Source organism: Eleutherodactylus coqui, chromosome 1 (assembly GCF_035609145.1).
Source record: "Eleutherodactylus coqui strain aEleCoq1 chromosome 1, aEleCoq1.hap1, whole genome shotgun sequence".
Lineage (NCBI taxonomy): Eukaryota > Metazoa > Chordata > Amphibia > Anura > Eleutherodactylidae > Eleutherodactylus > Eleutherodactylus coqui.
The window spans coordinates 378,936,075-378,952,037 of record NC_089837.1 but is presented as its reverse complement, the minus strand read 5'-3'; the positions used below and the strand labels follow the sequence as shown (position 1 = coordinate 378,952,037).

Below are 15,963 nucleotides of genomic sequence, written 5' to 3'. Positions count from 1 at the left end.
AGCACAGAGGAATCTACCAGAAAATCTGAATACTGCACATTATTCCAGAGTATTAAGTACCCCATTCACTTACATTGCTGGCAAAAAGGCAGTGAATTCTATCCGAATTTAAGTCCGAATCCTAATGGAACATGCCATTAAATACTCTATATAGGATCCAGCATTATTGGGACCATATACTACGGCTGTTCCTATGTCCTTTTGTGTATAACTATACCACTCTTACATATAGTGCTGAGCGCCAGCCCGATGAAGAGACCGTAGTAGTCTCCAAAGCTTATTATTTCTCATTATCTTTTTATTTAGCCATTACAAGGTATCAACAACTGAGGACTCTTCATTTTTATCTTACCCACCTATGTGCTAACCTGGTACAAAGATATTTTGTCATACGTCGAGGAAGGCATTTTAAACCTGCAAGAATGACATATGTCTACTTAGTACACATCAACAGAGATACTATAAGATAAGTGTAGGACTATACTCTGGTAATTCTCAGGGGCCGATATTTACAACTGCCCTTCGAGGAAACCAGAATAAGTCCCAACCTCCTCATTGTACCTGTAACTTCCAGACTGGGTCACATGCCTAAGACACAGTACAACTTGGCAGAAGAAGAAAGGAAAATAAGAAAAAAGAGGTTTGGTTAGAAAGATTAAAGCAGCAAACTCACCTGGGAAGATAAACTGTTGTCTATGCTGAATGTAGTAGGCAGCTTTTAATAAAAGAGGACAGCAACCACCCAGGCAGAATGAGAAAAACAAGCAGTTAGAGAGTATCAGGAGACCTGACAGAGACTGCCCCTCATGCACTTAGTGAATACAGTCGGCATGCTGACTGACTGAACACAGCTCTCGTCAATAAAAGAGTATTCCAATGCCAAGCCCCAGGTGGGTACAGATGGCTGTTCGTAATATATAAGCCTTTACACACATATGTTTGACCAATGGCTTTCCTTTACATGTCAATGCCAATGTAAAAAAAAATAAAAAATTACTAGAACTTAAAAAGAACCAAACTTTTGTTCATAAAGTCAGTAGTACAAGTGAATGTAAAAAAATTTCTTCCCTTGATCAGAGCCATAGGGTTTTTTAAAATGCAGTTTATTTGTGTAAGGGATATTTGGCTTAACTAATGTGCACATTTCATTTTTTGGTTATGTTCAGCATTGCGGGGTGCTGATGGGTTAGCATGGCAGCCCGGAGCCTAGTGAAGGCTCTCATGGCTGCCACGCATGGATGTCTATTAAGCCCTGCCTGTGGCAATGCTTTTAATCAAATATGTTTGTTGACATTTTAATAAACACAGCTTATCCTGCACCTGCCCTGAACCCAACCTCCCTCTCTCTCAGCCTCCTCCACCCCTTTAAAGAGAAATACAGTACAATATATAGGCCATCATGTTTTACACAATATACGGGTAAATATGTATATGTTCCATTGAACAGTAGTATAAAAAAATGTACATACACAAACTTATATTAACTATTTTTACTTGTAGTTTTACCGGAGTGACAATATTTGGTTTCAAACTAACACAGTAGAGGATAATCCAGAGTTGTCAATCCATGTGGACCAAAGATATCCTAACTTCCTTAAGGCTCCTCTTTTTTAGGTATATATTAGAGATGAGCGAACGTACTCGGTAAGGGCGATTTCGCAATCGAGCAGCGTGATTTTCGAGTACTTCACTACTCGGGTGCGCTGTGGGTGAGCGGGGGGTTGCAGCGGGGAGTGGGGGGGAGAGGGAGAGAGAGGGCTCCCCCCTGTCCCCAGCTGCTACCCCCCACTCCCCTCAGCAACCTCCCGCCCCACAGCGCACCCGAGTACTTTTCACCCGAGTAGTGAAGTACTCGAAAATCGCGGTGCTCGATTGCGAAATCGCCCTTACCAAGTACGTTCGCTCATCTCTAGTATATATGCTTTTCCATGACAACAAGCAAATTAACTTTATTTATAAATTCTCGGTTTATTGGAGGACAGTCTTGTTTCCATTTTTGAGCCACTGATTTTCCTTCTAAGAATAATGGCACACTACTTATTTTGTACATTCTGAAGAGGGCAAATCTTCCACATAAGGTATTAAACATACATACGGTATTAAAGGGATAAATATATTATATACAGAATTTATGAGATCAGTTAAGGCCCATTTACACTGAAAGATGATCGCTTAAAATTCGCTCAAACGGCAGCTTCAGTAACAGTTTTGAGCGATCACTTTTCGTAAACTCTTAAGTAGCTAATTAGCTACTTAAGGTCTAATGCCCACAGACAGATATCTGCTGCGTGAAACGCGGCGGAAATCCACGGTGTTATCCCGCAGCTATTAGGTTCTAGTGAACCTAATAGCTCAATGTTCACGCTGCAGAATTCTACCACGGAATTCCACAATGTGAAAGAAACCGCGGCATGTTCTAATTGCCATGGAAAAATGCGCGGCTGGCTTCCATTGTAGTCAATAGAAGCCGGCCGTCACGCGATACTTCCGCTGTGATTACACGTCACCGCCGGCACGTAATGCGCTGCACTGCACATGCGCCCTGGCTGGCCAGACAGAACTCGAGCTACGGATCCAAAGAGGTGAGAATGGGGTCTTTGGGAGACGCCGTGACAGACTCCGCTGTGATATTCTGCTGGCAGAGTAGGTCATGGCCGTGGGCATGAGGCCTCAGAGTTTATTAGCGTGTAAATTAAGGCTCCTGCTGTATGCAGATGACAGCAGGAACACTGTTATCTGCAAACAGCTTCTTTGTTCTTGGAGCTGTCAGTGGTATCCTGCTGAGAACTCTGAGCAAGATACCAGCCTAGAGAATACTATTAGCGGTATCCCGCTGAGAACTCAGCACGCGGCGCTGATAAAGCTCATCGCTGTTTAGACACAGCCATTATCGCTCAAAAGATGGCGTTTGAGCAAATTTTGAGCAATAATCGTTGTGTCTAAATGGGCCTTTACTTCCTTCCAGAATCCTGTTAAACTAGGGCATGTCCACCTCATATGTAGGAGATCAACAGAAGGGCCATTACAGCGACTACAAATAGGAGAGGCCAATGTGATAAAGGAAAAGTGATGTTCTGTATTCTTGATACGGTATAACAAATATAAGTGTGAGATCCTAGGAGCTTTACTGAGTGAAAACTGAGGACTTTTTTTTTCCAGTATCTCCCGTCATTGCCTATCTTTCAATGGACCAAAATCTTTTTCCCGTTTTCCTTTTACCCGCAAAGCTACTAGACCATGAAACTCCGATACCAAGTATTGGTATAATCTTGATATAAGGTGCTTCGATCGCTCTGCCTCTCCCACCATACTTATAATTTAGTAATTGGTCACTGACAAAGATCCCTCATCATTAAGCGCATTACGAAGCTGCAGTTACTTATAAAATTGGGTGTGTGGTAAATCAAACTCTCCCTGTAAAGCTGAGAATGGTTTAAGGTGATTTTTTACCAATATTTGTGATATATGTCTTATGCCCTTAAATTTCTTCTGCAAAATACTTCTAATTTTGACAACCTAGCTAACTATGGTGTATCCCAAATTGATGTTACCTGTGTAAAAGCCTACCTACGCTGTCTATGATACATAAGATATGGTAGAGAGTATGTTAAATCAATGGTGGGGCCTGTTAATCTTATTAACACTTGTTTTATGTATTACACAACTCGCCTGTATGGATATCACAAGAGATTTTTCATCAAGTTCATCATTTGTTTTGTGATTTGATATGGCGTAATGGCAGAGCAAGGATTAAATGAAATACTCTGAAACAAAATAAACTGGAAGGGAGGTTAGCAGTACTACATCCAAAAATGTATTATTACAGCCGATCTACAATATTTGCGAGCATGGGAATTATCTCATTCAGATTCCTCTAAGTGTATACTAGAACACTTTCCGTCAATAGATCAGTTACTTGAAGCTTAAAGCCCCATTTTCACGGGACGACTGTCGGGCAAACAATGCCCAACACTTGTCCCCACATCTACTTGCTCCCATGCTGTTGCACAGGAGCGAGTATCGCTGGCGCGCAGCGGGGTGACTAGAGGAGATTTCACTCCTTGTTCTTTCCCGCCCCTCTGAATTCACTTAAGCAGCGGTCGTTCAGTAGTGAACGGCTGCTGTTTATACTGAACGATCATCGTTCAGGATTTTTTTTTGTAACAATAATTTTTATTAAATTTTGGAATTTTAACAAGGAAGTATTTATCAGGTACAACACAGTGTGATTGCTTCATAATCAAACAGTGTACCAAATTAGGTAAATGACAATTCCATATATGTTGTTCGGAATGATAAAAACTCTTAGATTATGTATGAACTTCTTCATCCAAGAAATCACTAAATCAAAGATGGCCTGGCCAGGGCCAACCTACTTAGAGATGAAGAGGAAGGGAGAGTAGTCGGGATAAAGGGAAGGAACAGGGATCCTATCTTGTGGGGTCAGTGTCTGGAGGAAGAGTACAGGGCTATGTGGTTGTGTTTATAAATGGTAACTTATATGGTGTTTGGGAGCCACTATTTTAGGAAGGGAGGGTGTAGTTTATCCATGGAGTCCAAATTTTCAGAAACCCCTTCATGTCTATCTTCGACTATTGATGTTAATTTTTCCTTAATTAAATACCAATCCATTCTACGTTTTACTGCTGAAAAATCTAGTGAAGCCTGTTTCCACGATTGGGCGATGATTTGTTTTGTAGCTAGGAAAAAAAAGATATTAGTTTTCTGGAGGCTGAGGAGATGTTCTCAATTCGCTTATTCAGTGAAGCCTCCCAGGGATTCTTACGTATCTTACAGTAGGTTACTGTGTATATTAATAAGTAGACACTGATCCAAAGTCTCGGGGGCAGGCCAACCAAATGTGGAGTGTGTCACCTAGGGATGAACAGCCGCGTAAGCAGTTTGGGGAGTAGCCTGGCACTGCATGAGCTATTCGGGTGGGAACCAAGTACCAACATAATGACACTTTAAATGATGTTTCCAGCATTAGTATGTTACAGGCACTTCTATTGGTGGATTTCCAGATCCAGGACCAGTCTTCATCTGAGAGGGCACTACCTATATCTTTTTCCCAGCTCGATACATATGTTAATTGTTCACAATATAATGAATTGACGAGTCCAGATTATTTATCATTTAGGATTTTATGCAGTTTAAAATCCTGAACGATGATCATTCAGTGTAAACAGCAGCCGTTCAGTACTGAACTATGTTAAGTGAATGGAGAGGGGCGGGGGAGCGCGTGGAGAGAAATCCCCAGCCTCTCCGCCGTAAGCCAGCAATACTTGCTCCTGTGCAACAACACGGGAGCGAGTACATGTGGGTGTGAGTGTTGGGCATCATTTGCCCGACAGCCATCCTGTGTAAAAGGGGCTTTAGAGACAAATACATTTATGATACACTCTAAAAGACTGCCTGTGGCAATACCTAATTGGCAACATTGAAAATTACTATATCCTACAATGCTGAAGAATTGTAGTATAGAGTACAAATGATCAAGTGTTCTCATTTTCATGGCCCCTATGAAGACTAAAAAAAGATATGTAAAAATAGTTTAATAAAAGTTTTTTGTTAAAATAAATATATATATATATATATATATATATATATATATATATATATTTAAAGTTTAACCTCCCTCTTTGCCATAAAAATCTAAACAATGGGGGTAAAAAGAACACATTTGTTATCACCATATTTCTGTAGTGTAAACTATTAAAATATCACATTATTTTTCCTGCACAGTAAACACCATAAAAAAGTGCTGAATGCCAGAATAGTTTTTTTTTGATACCCTGGCTCCCAAAAAAATGAATATGAATTGAACAAAAAGATGTATGTCCCCCAAAATGGCACAGCTACAGCTCGTTCGTGCTGCTGACAACTGAAGACTTTTGGTGCGGCACAAAAGATGTGATCACCCAACAAATGAGCACTTAGTCAATTGTCAGCGACAACTTCATGTGGGGCACTGATCAAGTGAACAAATGTTTACATAAACATCCATGCCTATGCAAATATTAACCCTTTCCAATCCACTGTCTGACCTGTGAAGACAATATGATTTAAGGCTGTACAGCTATGATGTTGGAAGGCATCCATCTGGGTTCTCTTACTGTATATTGCCCAGCCTCTCTGCTGTGGGAGCCTATCCAACGTGTCACCTCATGCAGTACTGGCTTTAGCCAGCATATAGCGCTGTTGTATAACGGCAGAAAAAGAGTAAGCCCCCTATGAAAACCAGGATAAAAATTGGATTGGAAAGGGTTAAGAAGGTAAATATGTAATCATATATTAGGAAATAGGGTAGGCATTAGATCGACCTTTTTATTGCAGAAGGTATGTGTATAGTTTAGATTTCCATGAAACAGCATTAATCCTTATTTAAGAGTTGCAGTTGGAGACATATAAATTATTCCTTTATGCCCCCCGTAACAAACAATTCCCCCAGAACTGCAGCTATATAGCAGAGGTGCAGCATTTAAGTTAAAAAAAAGTTACCAGCTGTCGCACTGGCAATTAGTAGCCCAACTTTTTAAAAAGTTAAATTCAGCAAAACGTATCCCTCAATGTTGTGTGGTTATTCCAGACTATAGACGCTGTAATAGAGCAGGAACTCATGGCATTACATCCAATATATAGAATACTGTTTGTAGTGACAAATAGACCATTGCAAATAATCTCCTTCCCAATAAAAAGTAGGAGCAAGGTATGTGAGGACCACTTTACAATTAGTTTTCCAGAAATTAGAAATATCCATTACATTAACCCCCCTACTGAGATTAGGAATGTTTTCTTACAATGAAGTCAGTGCATTTTTCTATGATTTCCATTATTTAAGGGCTAATCTGCAAGCATTTTGTGGTTATCAACGTCAGTGCTGCATGCGACTGTGTGTGGTCATGAATTCCTTGGATAGCAAGCTATATAATAAAAGAGCAATTTCTTCAATGCAATGATTTAATGGAACTTGAAAAGTGAGATATTCACAAAGAAAGTTCATGTCTCATTTTTTCCATGCCTGAGGTTCAGCCAGCAGCCAACAGGCCGGATGACTTTACCCTGTGTCACTGATTCAGTGAGGGGAAAACACAGCTGCCAGCTAACAGCATCAAACAGCTGGTAGTCTATATGACTCCACTCAACTATTTTTGCTTTGGCATCTTAGTACCATACGTGAAAGTAATGCTTCATGATTTTAGTACTGGAAAGCAAAGCATCTACAGGACACTGATCATCTAGTGTATGTTTATACAGAATTTACAGATTACATAAAATACAATCTATGGACATGATTAAGTTACTTTACCTGACTGTCGGCCCGTGTAAAAGGGCCATTACCGTGGATCATTGTAAATGACTGCGTGGACACTGACGTCACGGCTAAGGTCGTTAGCACTCATGCAGGGGGTTTACACTAAAAGATTTAACCGCTAGATCGTTGGCTTCTTGCTCGCCCTCCATATGAAGCGCTGAGCAGGGTGCGTTTACACATAACGACAAGTTTGTGATCCAGCGATGGTTTTTAATCTGACTGAAAATCTATGAGCGAAAAGTGAGTGATTTCTGTGCACTTAGACTGCACAATTATTGCTCAAATTCGTTAGTTTGAATGAATTTCTATCGATAATTGTCCCGTGTAAATGGCCCATAAAGTCACCCATGCATATTAGATAACTGTTGCCCCACTCACTCTAGACTCCCTCATTCAATAAAGAGAGAGGAAAAAGCAGCTGCCAGGCTCTCTGACAATGGCTTATCTCCCAGAAGAGCAAGGCGGATTTACATTAGGCTCTATGTCGCGCATATCCGTGGTAAAATAGAACATACTGAGTTCTATTTTGCGTGAGAGCATTGTACAATTCCAACTAGCTAATTTGAGCGGAATTCTGTAATCCCATGTATGTCATTGAACATCGTATTACCGCAGATCACACGATCTCAGAATTGGCTAATCAAATCTGGTCCTGTGAGACCAGCCCAAAGGACCAGGCATATTAAAATGTAACATGCCTGATCCTTCTTTACCCTTCCAGAAGGGGTTGAGGAACGGTTGTGCTGCTCCTATACACATTAGCACATCAGCCAAATTGGGGAAAGGTAAAAAGTGCTGTAGCTCAGATATATGGACCACTCAACTTCAGCTATTTCCTCTTCCTTTATCAAAAACCAAAGTGAACGTGTTTAATGGGTATGTATCATCTGTAAATAAGTTATTTGAAAGAGCAATTTTTTTTTAACATATTTTTGGTGTTTTTCTTAAGTTTTCAATGTCAATATCTATATTTAAAAAAAAGCCATCTTGTAGTCTTCACTCTGACTACTGAACCTTACAATACTGACCCTTTTCTGTATACATCAGTCATGGCAAGCTACAGCCGCAGCTTACCTGTCACTGGAACTGTGAATGGGCATCGCCATCGCCTGCAGCCTATACACTGTGCTCTGTCCACTGCACTCTGCATTGCCTCAGCCCCTAGGGCATCTGGGCTCCTGTCCCTCCTTTTAAAGGGCCTGATCTTTGCCTGATCTTTGCCTGTCTACCTGCTACGCTCCTGTTCAAACTATCAGGTACCATTTGTCAGCCCCATGCAGTGTCAGCAGCCACATCCCTAGGACTATCTGGACAAGTAACAGTTTGGGGACCCTGTAACAAAGGCTGTAACCTGCTTGAGGGGTCAAGGGTGAAAATCTGGGTTCCACAAGTGATGCCACCCCAGGTTGCCCAAAGTCAAATCAGTGTGTGGCAAGGTGGATCCACATTTGTCTACCTCACTATCATCACAGGCAGGATTATAATGAAAGTTAACACCTATTATGCATATAATAACACTGGACTCACTATTCACAATAGAAGATAGTCACAGCTCACCTCCGCCCCCTCCCTGCACAATGACCTCCGCACAGGTCACAGAACATGTCTGAAAAGCTCTTCCATAGAAGTCAATGCATATCTCCAGACTATAGGATCATATGGTCCATGTGGCTGCTGAAGATTGTATCTCTAAATGATGTTAACTGCAGCCCAGGTAATATGGTAGCCCCCATAGTCATGTAGAGACAATAGAGTAAAAAAAAAAATCTGAAAATAAAAACCGATTAGAAAAAATAAGATGTATCAGTATTTAGTTTTAATTAATGATAAATAATTTTATTATGACCAATGAAAAAAAATCCTTGGTCAGAACATTTATTGTAAATAATTAAACATTTCTTTCTGTAGTTTAGTGGTAAACATTAAGCTGGAAATGAACTTATGACAATCTTATTCCAGTCTTTAGTGACAGTTCGCTGCAGTAATATGCACCTCTTCATAAATCTGGTGGATCTTTTGGGCACTTCGTGTGCCAGAGAGGCAAATTTTTACCCTAATTTACACCAGCTTCTGGCCTGATTTATAGTAAAGTTGTCGGTGTGCGTGAGGCTGTGTCACTCTAGCCAAGTTCGGTCCACTTTCAACAAAAGCTGTAAGGGCGAGCACCCACTGGCGATTGCGTTTTCCGCGGGAAAAAAACGCAGCGTTTTCCGCGATTTTTCCGCGCGTTTTCCGCGGCGTTTTCGCGGCTTTTCCGTTAATTTCCATTGACATTCATGGGTGCATTAGGAGAAAAATAAGGACACATATGCAACTGACAGTTCCTATGTTAAAAACGCAAACGCAACGCAAAAAAAACGCCAGTGGACAGGAACACATGTTATCTCTATGCCTGTGCAGGAAAAACGCAAAACGCAAAACGCAGGTAAAAAAACGCCCGTGGGTGCTCGCCCTAAGGGTGGTGTAAAAATTAAAAATGCTGCATGTTTTTGAATAACGTAACAACTTTTTTTCTGCCAGATTTCTGGTGCAAATGTGTAAATAAATTTCCCCCTATATATTTTGTTTTCAACTGTGCCCAAGAAAAATACACATGAAGCAAAGCAGACATACTTTTTTCACTAATCTCAAAATATTCCCATAGGGAGATATGTTTATATTGTGGGATGATGAGAGATATATTTTTGTGCATGAACCCTTTCCAAAGTGCAAAAATATTTCTCTACTTTGAAGTCCAATTTCTATTAATATGATATAATGTCTTGTAATGCACAATCTGGGGATGACATCATGAATAGTCATATTTGGATATGTCCATATAATATTGTCCATATAATACTTAATCATTTCATTAGGTCACAAACATGTAGGAGGCGACATCTTATTTGGCTAAAGCTGTGTTCAACTGGACGAAGAGGGAACAAACTATTTAGCATGCAAAGAGGAAAGGACTACACAGAAGCATGCAGAATATACAGTGACATTACTGAAGGCTGCATGCATGATCTATTCTAGCTGTTTTCAGGGTATGTCTGACTGACAAATACTGCCGTTCCCACTGTGCAGAATTTCACCAGTTCTTCACTATACCAAAGCATTGAGGCGTGAGAAACAAGACTTTAAATATTCAAAGAAGCCGGTACCATAAACTATTCATGGTACAATTATTATATCCTACAGTACATTAGGACGTTACAGGCTAAAGTAAATGCCAAGGTTGTGAAGGAAAACTAGAACTGTATTACTCATGGATCAGTGACCATAGATGGAAGTACAGTAGAAAAATCTTTAACCTCTCAACGACCGCCCACATGACTTTTTATGGTGGCCATTAAAAAGGCCTTATTCTGAGGCATGTGCCTTGTTACTGCACTGGCACAGGGGGAGCGGGTGCTTAGCTGTCGGAGGGACAGCGTGGCACTTGCTCAGACAGCAGGGACTGTAGAAACCGTAGATCACCGCTGATTAAGCCTTTACATGCCGCAGTCAATGCAAATACAGTCTGCATAGGGCTGACAGAGGTAGGGGGCTCCCTCTGACACCCATTAGACCCCTCTGTAATTATGACTGTGGGGTCCCGATGGGTTGCTATGGCATCCAGAGGCTTGAATATGGCATCGGGGTCTACCAACTATGGTGTCCTATGAGGCTCAGCCTATGGCTAAGCTTCATAGGTCATCTAATGCACTTCTATACTGACATATTGCAGTGTATTATAAGAACAATCAAGTGTGGTGGGACAAAAATAAAGAAAAAAGATTTTGCGATAAATCGCGATTTTAACATTACAAGTCCCATAGACCCCTGCAGAAAAAAGATGCTGTGAATTTCGCAGTGAAAAAAAAATTGTAGTGGGTAGTCACCGTAAGACATGTTCTAATGGGTTATACAGCTGAAAGGCCCACAAAACAATAGGACACCTTTACAAGCAGCATCACAATGACACATATGAATGGCCAAATACACAAAACAAGGATTGCTAGCATTGTCCTTCTGTAATAGGCATTGAGGACATAGTCTAAAATGATATTTATAAGGTATATGGAGGTCATAAAGGGGGGGTCCCAGACTCAGGACTCCCATCTATTACCTAAGAAAAAAACTTCTCTTGTTCTAGCCAGAAAACTCAGTTGGCTTTGCACAAATCAGCAAATTTTTTTGGAGGCTTTATTTTGAAAGAGGTCGCTCCCTTAAAACAGAACATTTAAAGGGATTTTCTGGGATTGTGAAAAATAAAGATAAAATAAATACCCACCTACTACAGTGGCTCTCTGTCCAGCGCTGGAGCCCCACTGCTTGCCACTCAGAATCCAGAAGAAGCCTGCAGGCGGTCATGTGCCATTCATTGTGCATGTAACTGCTCAACCAATCAGAAGCTCCAGCAGCCATGGGCGGATCACAGCTGATCCTGTGATTGGCTGAGCAGTCATGTGCACAATAAATGACTTCTCCCAAGTTCCAAGCAGTGGGCATCGGGGCTCCAGCACTGGTTGAGTTGCTGCTGGAGTAGGGAAAATATAACCATCCAGGAAAACCCCTTTTAACATTATTTCCCCACTTCAAGATACAGTATATGTTAAAATTATATTGCTACATTTCCAGAACAATTTTTTTTGTTTTTGTTATGCAATGCCAAAGACTAATATGACCACCTTTTTGTGCGTTTGGCCAAAAAAGCAATTTAAGAATCAAATTTCTTACCTGGAAAATTGAAACGACTATCTTTGAGACCCATTGGAGATGGATTTGGTGGTGTAGTTGCACTGAGGGGATTAGAAGACTGGAAGGGTGCTGGAGAAGAAGGTGTAGATGATGTGGTTGAAGATGGGTTACTGCTTGAATCCAGATGGTTTATTGCTGGAGGATGTTCCTATAAAGAAAAAAAAATGAAAGTGGATCAAAATTAGCAGTATCAGCTTTTTAAATCACTAAGACCTTCCCTGCTTAATTCTAATTCTACTTAGAGGGATTGCCCCACCAGAACAAGCCCTGTTCATGTACCCTATTCAGGGATGAATTTTGGATGTATACCGCCTCCATGGCTTGGATCTGTTCCTGGTTTTAGATTATATATACTGCTGTGTGAAAGTGACCTAAGGCAAGAAGCCAGATGTTCATCAGTAGCTGCAGCCCAACCAACCTCCAATAGTTTACACTATAAAAAATAGGTATTAAATTATTGTGTATGAAGCATTATACAAACAAGGAAGATGGAAGAATACCTCTGTATGAGCCAAACCAGATACCTACTGCACACTGATGAGGGGCAAATACCCCAAAACAGCTGTCTGTGTATGGATTCTGGCTTGGTTTCCTGTTCCCAATCATTGTTTTACAGACTTGTTATACAATGATTTGAAGGAATGCTGCCATCCAATAGGTGGCGCTGCAGAGGTATTGTTCCATCTTCCTCATTTGCATAAATTACCCAAAGGAGCATGCATGGCCTTATAAGTCCCCTCATTCACCTCTCAGGTGTCTTCTCACACTTCTTCTGCGTGCTCTTCTTGGTGAGAGATGATGCCATTCCCTGACCCACTCACCCCCTAGGTGTCTCCACACACTTTTTGGGTGTTCTCTTTAATGAGAGATGACACCCCTCTTGACCCAAGCATTGACAGCAGTGGACTCCATCAAGCTGTTGAAAAACTACAATTCTCAGTATGTTCTGAGAGCCTGTAGCGGTCAGAGCATGTTGGGAGTCGCATTTTTGCAACAGATTGACAACAGTTGAAGATGACTGGCCTACGGTGCCCGGTTGCAAGTTGTAGCACCATATAAGTGGGGTTGGAAGGAAATTTTTTCCTTTAATGCAGAGGACCAGAGGTGCATTATAGTATGAAGCTCCAGAAATCGCACGAAAAATCGATCAATGGGTCTAACACCTAAATAAGCTGCACAAGAGTGAGGTATATGCTATAAAACATAGTGCTTGTTAATTAAAACACCTTTAAAACATTTTCAATATATATTACATTTTGCCAGAAATTGGCCTATTGCAATCTGTATAGTACCTTCTTAGTAAGAGCTTTGGGAAGGGTTCCAAATAATGGTTCTGCAGGTCTATCCACCTGGTTGTTAATACCTGATGGAACAGATTCTGTCCTTCTTATTTTTGGTACTGGAAGAAAGAAATCATATGTCAGTTGTCATGTTACTAAAAGATGTCATTCTAAAACTAGCAAGAAGGTTACTTACGAGGAAGGAATGATATTCTACACGGCGGAGCTTCTTTTGTGCATTTATTGTGACATTTTAACCTACAGGGTAGAAGCAAATGTCAGTGTTAAGTGTTGCATCTGTAGAATACTGTCAGCCACTCAGTTTTTCAGGTGAAAGAGCAGTTTTCCAGCAAAATCATATGTACACTTAGCAATCAAGTTAAAAACCATAGCATCTGCATACTGGCGAGGTTTTCAGCCACACTGCAGCTCCATCGGTACCGATCCATGTGCTTCTATCTCAACATACTTTGCATTTTAATTTCTAATCATTTCATGCTTTTGGTCAATGAACATTCGGAACCTAAGGGTGTTCTTACACTAGCGCCATTAACGCTCCTGTAATAGTGGGACTGTTGGGTAGTGCTTGAACTTGCAAGTGCAGCCCGGCAATTATTGGGCAAACTAGTGCACTAGTGGTAGCCGCTAGCACACGTATAATGGCACTACAGCCACCTTCCGAGCGATGCTCACAGCTAAGGGCTTGTAATAATGTAACCCTGCAGGTGAGACCTATCACACTGGAGGATACAGCAGGTGAGAAAAGATTTGTGATAATCTGACACTTCTTAAGTGTTTTCTATTGGGGCAAGAACAGTGTGATGCGTGAGTGTCACCACTGGTTACAGAACATGTATAGTTATAACCAGTGCTTCTTATGATGAATGATATGCCTCCCCATCCACATCTCTCCCAGAACATGTCATCACTTAGGCTTCTGTCATAGTATGAGAAGTACTGGCCTAGACTGATAGATTGTGAAGTCCTTAGGTCTCAATAATGTCAGGATGAGTTTTTAACCTTTGAATATTTCTATTCACAAAGATTATGCAGAAAGATTATGCCATTATAGTCAATGTGGTCCGCCCGGCGCTGTTAAGATTCTGTCCACAGATGGAGCTGTTTGGCGCCGGGATTCCCTATTCCTGTTCCCCAAACTGAGCAGGAAAGAGGAATCCCCGGCACAAATGTGAAAGCACCCTTAACTATAATCCAATTTATTCTTTAGCCAAGTGTTGTCATCCTTGGTTCTTATATTAATAAAGAGAACTGTATGTGCACTGACATGTGCTGCTCGGAATAACACGGGTGATCAGAATACTGCTTACAGTACAGTAACAGAAAAGACATATTTGCTAATAACTTAACAGAAATAAAGGCAAAGAACATGAAGAAAGACCTGGGAAGCTGCAGGTAATCCCCTGCTGAGCACATAAAGAACCACAGCATACCGACACGGTTTTAGAAAATCATAATAAAAGCCTACAGAGTGGAAATGCTCTAAAGTACACCACCAAGGGTAACTTACTTGCAGTGTTTGCATTTGACCCCGAACATCATATTCTTTTGACAAACATGACACATTTGTGACAACCAAGATTTGGTGGAAAACCTGTTAAAATAAAAATAGGCATAAGCAATCACAAACACTAATGAACGGGTGGTCCACTCAAAATCAACAGAGTCACAGGGGTAAGCCTTAAAAGGACCCTCCGGGCCTGGACCAGCAGAGATGGTCGAACTGCTTCTCTGACTACCTGGTGCACACTGTGTATTAATATGCATTGGTAGTCTGAGGGCTTCCTCAGATGGCTGGGAGTTGACATTTTTTGCTGTTGTCAAAACCACGGCCGCAAAAAGTCCCCAAACAAAACCATTAATTTACGGCGCAACATCAGAAGCCTGGAACCGGTCCCTCATGCTAGGGGAAGTGGGTGCTTGGCTGTTGGATAATGCCACCGCGGAATGCAAAGGACAGAGCCAAATAACTGAATCTCGCAGAGTCCTGGACCATATATAAAAGGAGCCTAAATGTATTTATTTTTTCCTCTTTGTGAAGTGTGTGGGGGGGAGGGGGGAGTGGGAAAAAAGCAATGTTGCCATTGCTTTCAATATGACTTTTTCATTGCGACAAAAAAAGAAAACAATTTTGCAATCAAGCTGGTGGTATTTGCTAAAGACATAACAACAATAATAAACACCAAAAATGAGGAGAGAGAGAATTAGGCAGCTCTGATATATCAAGAATGGCCACCAATCCATAGTGGTGACTACTGCTTGCCCTACATCTCTAAGATGTAGTGTATTCAACCCATACTAACTAAAATGAGCCCGCTAATGGGATGGCAACACTACACTATGGAATTGTATCCAATCCTTTTCTATAAGCTTTATATGCAACTGAACACTCTGTACCAACAGAATGGGATTTACAAATATCTTGAAATTAATCACTTAATTGTGTAATTATAGTAACTTTGTGTGTATCACCTATAGTTTGCTCCTAATTAAAACCAGATACAGCATTAATATGCTTAATAGCAGTTTTCAGATATAGGAACCTGGTGTCTCGAAATGACCTAATGGTCTCTATGGGAAAGTTGTCTAGGCATGCTGTGTGATTTCTACAAAGCTTTTTGTGTAGGA

General features: G+C 40.9%; 1 protein-coding gene across 1 annotated transcript in view; it reads right to left on the bottom strand.

Annotated features, from left to right (window-relative positions):
• Positions 1-15,963, bottom strand: part of KSR1 (kinase suppressor of ras 1) — a 149,161-nt gene that overhangs the window by 20,337 nt on the left and 112,861 nt on the right. Inside the window, exons 7-10 of the mRNA XM_066578866.1 lie at positions 14,846-14,929; positions 13,514-13,575; positions 13,330-13,436; positions 12,017-12,185 (exon numbers count right to left, since the gene is read on the bottom strand). Coding sequence (XP_066434963.1) covers positions 12,017-12,185; positions 13,330-13,436; positions 13,514-13,575; positions 14,846-14,929 — 422 coding nt within the window. The remainder of the gene's footprint in view (positions 1-12,016; positions 12,186-13,329; positions 13,437-13,513; positions 13,576-14,845; positions 14,930-15,963) is intronic.